This window comes from Prunus dulcis, chromosome 7 (genome assembly GCF_902201215.1).
Source record: "Prunus dulcis chromosome 7, ALMONDv2, whole genome shotgun sequence".
NCBI lineage: Eukaryota > Viridiplantae > Streptophyta > Magnoliopsida > Rosales > Rosaceae > Prunus > Prunus dulcis.
In genome coordinates, this window is record NC_047656.1 from 5,314,222 (window position 1) to 5,318,744 (window position 4,523).

At 45.6% G+C, this 4,523-nt stretch overlaps 1 protein-coding gene across 1 annotated transcript; it reads left to right on the plus strand.

The window, feature by feature from the left end:
• The first annotated feature begins 493 nt into the window (after window positions 1-493).
• On the plus strand, window positions 494-1,380 carry LOC117635237 (microtubule-associated protein 70-2-like). The gene is made up of 2 exons (XM_034369589.1): window positions 494-979; window positions 1,069-1,380. Exons 1-2 carry the CDS (start codon window positions 494-496, stop codon window positions 1,258-1,260), a joined length of 678 nt encoding a protein of 225 aa, XP_034225480.1. The 3' UTR covers window positions 1,261-1,380.
• Window positions 1,381-4,523: the final 3,143 nt, after the last annotated feature.

The following is a 4,523-nucleotide window of genomic DNA, read 5'->3' on the forward strand; positions in this document are numbered from 1 at the left end:
TTATTCAGCTGTACCTTGCTAACCAATTCTAGCCTAGGTGTAAGGATCATAGCCTCCAATGATTGTGTACGGTTGGAGATGAGTCCTTGCTACCTAAAATTTAGGACCTAAGCTATTTTGGCAACATGTGTCACGTATTTGAGCGTGTGTTTGTGCTCATTTGCATTAAGAGAAATATACTGAATACTCTTCATTCTCTCTGCTTTCTCTCTTCCCTAGACACAGTTTTCATAAACATTTTATTCTTGCTCATATAACAAACCAACAATCTACAAACTTTCATCACAGATTCAACAGTGAAGTGCAGGAGATGAATGTAATAAACATTTCTTGGAACTCCAGTTCTTGCAAATCACTTCGTAGTTGTTCTGAGTCTGTCACAAATGCAAACTGCCTCTAACCTTCAAGCTTGCGTAGGAGGAGAAAAAACTGTTGGAACAGGAGGTGGCTCGTGCAAAGGACTCTACAAATAGGGTTGCCACTGTTGTTGCAAATGAGTGGAAAATCCCGCCCATCCTCAGATGCAAGAATCATCAGCAATGGGCCTTCAAGGCGTCAGTCTCTTGGTGGAGCTGAGAACTTCTCTAGAGCATCCTTTAATGGCTATCTATCTAGGACAAAATCGAATTTACAATCTGGTTTCAACCGTTCCAACACTGCTACTGCAATATTGAAACAAGCCAAGAGTTCATCTAGATCGTTTGATGGTGGTAGTAGATTGCTAGACAGAGATACGCTAGTACCATATGCAACTGGGAAAGATAACACAAACAGTGCCAGTGATCAGACTCAGATGGATGAGACAATTGGTAGACATGAGGAGAGGGCAAATGGATCTTTGGCTGAACAATCCAGGACAGAGCATGAAGATTATGTTTCTGGAGTGCTGTATGATATGTTACAGAAAGAGGTCGTATCTTTGAGGAAAGCTTGCCATGAGAAAGATCAAACCCTCAAGGACAAGGATGATGCAATTGAGGTTAGCTAGTAGGACCTATCTCATTAATTTTGCAACCTCTCTCCACTCTTGTTTTGCTCTTAATTTGTTTCTTGTGTGGAATCAAGTAGATGTTGGCAAAGAAGGTGGATACACTTAACAAAGCAATGGAGGTTGAGGCCAAAAAGATGCAGAGAGAAGTAGCTGCCATGGAAAAAGAAGTCTCTGCTATGCGTGTCACCAAGGAGCTTGATCAGAGGGCACGGCGCTCAAGTGCTCTCCGAGGGGTTGTAAATAGCTCTCATACACTTTCTTCTAGGTAAATAGTTGTGTATAATCTTTAATGGCCTAAAACTGATGCACTAGTTGTGGAACAGGCCGTCATTCTTGTTCCTGCTAAGTTCTTGATTATATAAAACAAACAAAAATGCATGGCTTGATATCTTTGTTCTTTTTCTTTTTTATCCTTCTTGGTCATCACATGGTGTAATATAAAATGCTGAAAGTTGATAACTTTTGAGCTCCTTCGAGGAGAAGACCATTGATCAATCTGAACAAAGTTTTCTTCTTTCTTTCAGGAAAGGACACAAGTCTAGGTGATTGACATGGCCGTGACACAATGGCCACATCAAGGGCGCCACACCGATTCTTCGGATTCGCAATCAATATAATTGTACGGTGGGAACCTAATTAAATCAAACCCTAGGTCAAATAATTCTTGCCATTTGGGGATTATTTGACCTAATTAGGAATTAATCAACCTAATTGGGAGTTACTCAATTTAATTGGGAATTACCCAATTAAATTAAACATTACCTAATTAGGTTGAGAATTGATTTGGTTAATTACCACGATTCCCAATTAAATGAGGAGTTACCTAATTGAATCAGGATTTGATTTGATACCTACCACAATTAGGGATTTGATTATCCCTAATAAATCAAATCCCTAATTAATCAAATCAATTCCAAAAAGGGGAGTAATAATTCCCTTCCATCTACGGAATTATTCCTCTGAAACCCTAGCCTCCGAAACCACTATAAAAGCATAGCCACACACAAGGGTTGAGGTACATCAGAACTACGTCTAAAATCTCTACGGAAAATTCCTCTCAAACCCTAGCCACCTCCTTTCTCTCTCTTTCTTTTACATAAGGCTCGGCCGCCCGATTTATATTATAAACACATCCTGTACCCTATTTTAGCTATTGTTTCTCTACGATCGATTGAACTGACTTAGGCATCAGAGAGCCTTTGGCCAACACTCCCCGGGTGTGGTCCTTTTATTTGTTCTATTTTGCAGGGAGAAAGAGGCGGTGAAGAGGAAAGGGGAATCTTCCGAACCGAATATTCTCGCGGGGAAATTTGCTCCCACAAATTGGTGCTTTCATTGAGAGCATGAGATATACTCAAAGCGTGCTCCAACCTTATTTTCCAATCCACCGAAGCCTTCTAAACAACCATGGTTGGAAGCAAGAAGACGAGAGGCAAAACCGCCGCGATGGCTAGATCCGCAACGGCCCAAAGCCATTCCACCCACGATCCCGCGATTGACATGGCGGCACCACCACCTCTCATCACTGTGCCACCTACCGGACCTCCAACTGAGACCACCGCACCCGCCATTGCCGCTGAAGATGGTGGAACCTCCCATCAAGGTGGGCTCGTTACCACCACTGACTTAGGCCCGGTCTTGGAGCAACTTCAAGCATTCCCTCCATTGCTTCCACACTCGACGCGCTCTCCCGCATACACCTTCAATGAAAACCTAGCCCGTGTGCAGTTGGGCTCCACACACTTCTCTCATCCCGATCCACGAAATCAAGCAGATCTTAATCTGAGAGTTGACCAGCTAGCTCTGAGAATGGACGACCAAAGCAATCTAATGAGGCAGCTCCTCAGCCAAATAGGCTTTGCTCAAAATCTTGGCCTTGGACAACCGGGCGAGGAGAGAAGGATGGACGAACGCGCCGGTAGACGAACTCGACGTCTGCGCCCACTTGGGCCAGCAGGGAACTGTACATCAAAGGTTAGGCCCCCTAGGAGGTCAGCCAGACAACCATCGCAACTAGGATCGTGAGGAAAGGCGTTCAGCTGTCTACTAGCAGAGAAGCGTTCTCGAAAGGCTAGGCCCCCAGGGAGGCCAGTTGGATAACCCTCAAAATGAGGACCATGAGGAAAGACGCTCCGTTACTCACTCTCGAAGAACCAATTCTTGTCGACAAGCTATAGAGAATCTTTCGCAGGCGCAGTCCACCAACAATCCAACTAGGCAGCGCCGGCGAGAAGGTCGACTCTCAGAGGACAATGAGGAAGTCAGTCAATCTCGTGGAGGTCGCCAATGTAACCGACTAGCAATGTGTGCAGAAGACGTTGAGAAGCTTGTGAATGAAGTACTTTGAGACTTGAAGACCGGAGGAAACTTTGAGGATTCAATACGTAAGGAGATGGACCAGGTGAACTCTACGCCTTTCACCCTCGATATCGAGCAGGCCGCTCAACTGAAGCGATTCTTGACACCCTCGTTCATACACTTCAAAGGGGATTCCAATCCCGATAGCCATTTAAAACACTTCAAAAGTGTTATGATCCTCCACCAGGCTAATGACACTCTAATGTGCAAGGCATTTGCGATAACCTTGCGAGGAGCAGCCCAAGACTAGTTCCACACCCTACCATCCAGGTCGATCAGCAACTTCAAGGAGCTAGCTTACGTCTTCACCAAAGAATACACCTCTTACCGGACAATCAAGAAGAACCCTGACCACTTGTACAACCTGCGCAAGAAGTCTGACGAATCCTTTCGAGATTACATCAAGAGATTCAAGGCAAAAAAGGCGAACATTGTAGGATGTGACGACTGAATCGCGTCCTCCGCTTTCAAGAAGGGTTTTCCAGCTTAGCACGACTTGTACCGCGAGCTGACTATCACTCCCAACCAGACTCTGGCAAAGGTCTACGCGACTGCGGAACGCTACGCGCTCTGGGATGACGATCGAATCGCCGCAAAGAAGTCTACAAAGCAGGAAGATCAACCAACTAAGCGGGTAGGCCAAAGAGGTGACGGATTTAACAACAGGAACAATGACAAGCACAGATCGCACCCACAAGGGGAGGCAACGACAAGAGAGAACTATACCAAGTTCACCATCCACATACATCGAATCTAAGCCCAAGTGAAGAACAAACCTTGGGTAAGAAGACCACCACCCTTGAAAGGAGATCTGGACAAGAGGGATACTAGCAAATACTATGCCTTCCATGGGACGCATGGGCACACTACGAACAACTGCTTCGCTTGGAAAGCACACCTTGAAGAACTCGTGAAAGAAGGCCACTGCACTGAATTCATTGGGAAGCAGGCCATCCAAAGAATTGAGGATCGAGACACCGCCAAGGAGCCGCCTCAGAAGGTCATAAGGATTAACACAATCCTAGCCGACTCCGAGGAGTCTGGGCTGACCAGGAAGGAAAAGAAGAGGAAGATCAAATAGGCCACTGTGATCTCCCAAGTCTCAACCGACCTTCCACTAGCAGAAGACGATCCTGTGATCGGCTTCCAAAAGAAAGATCTGATCGGCCTCGAC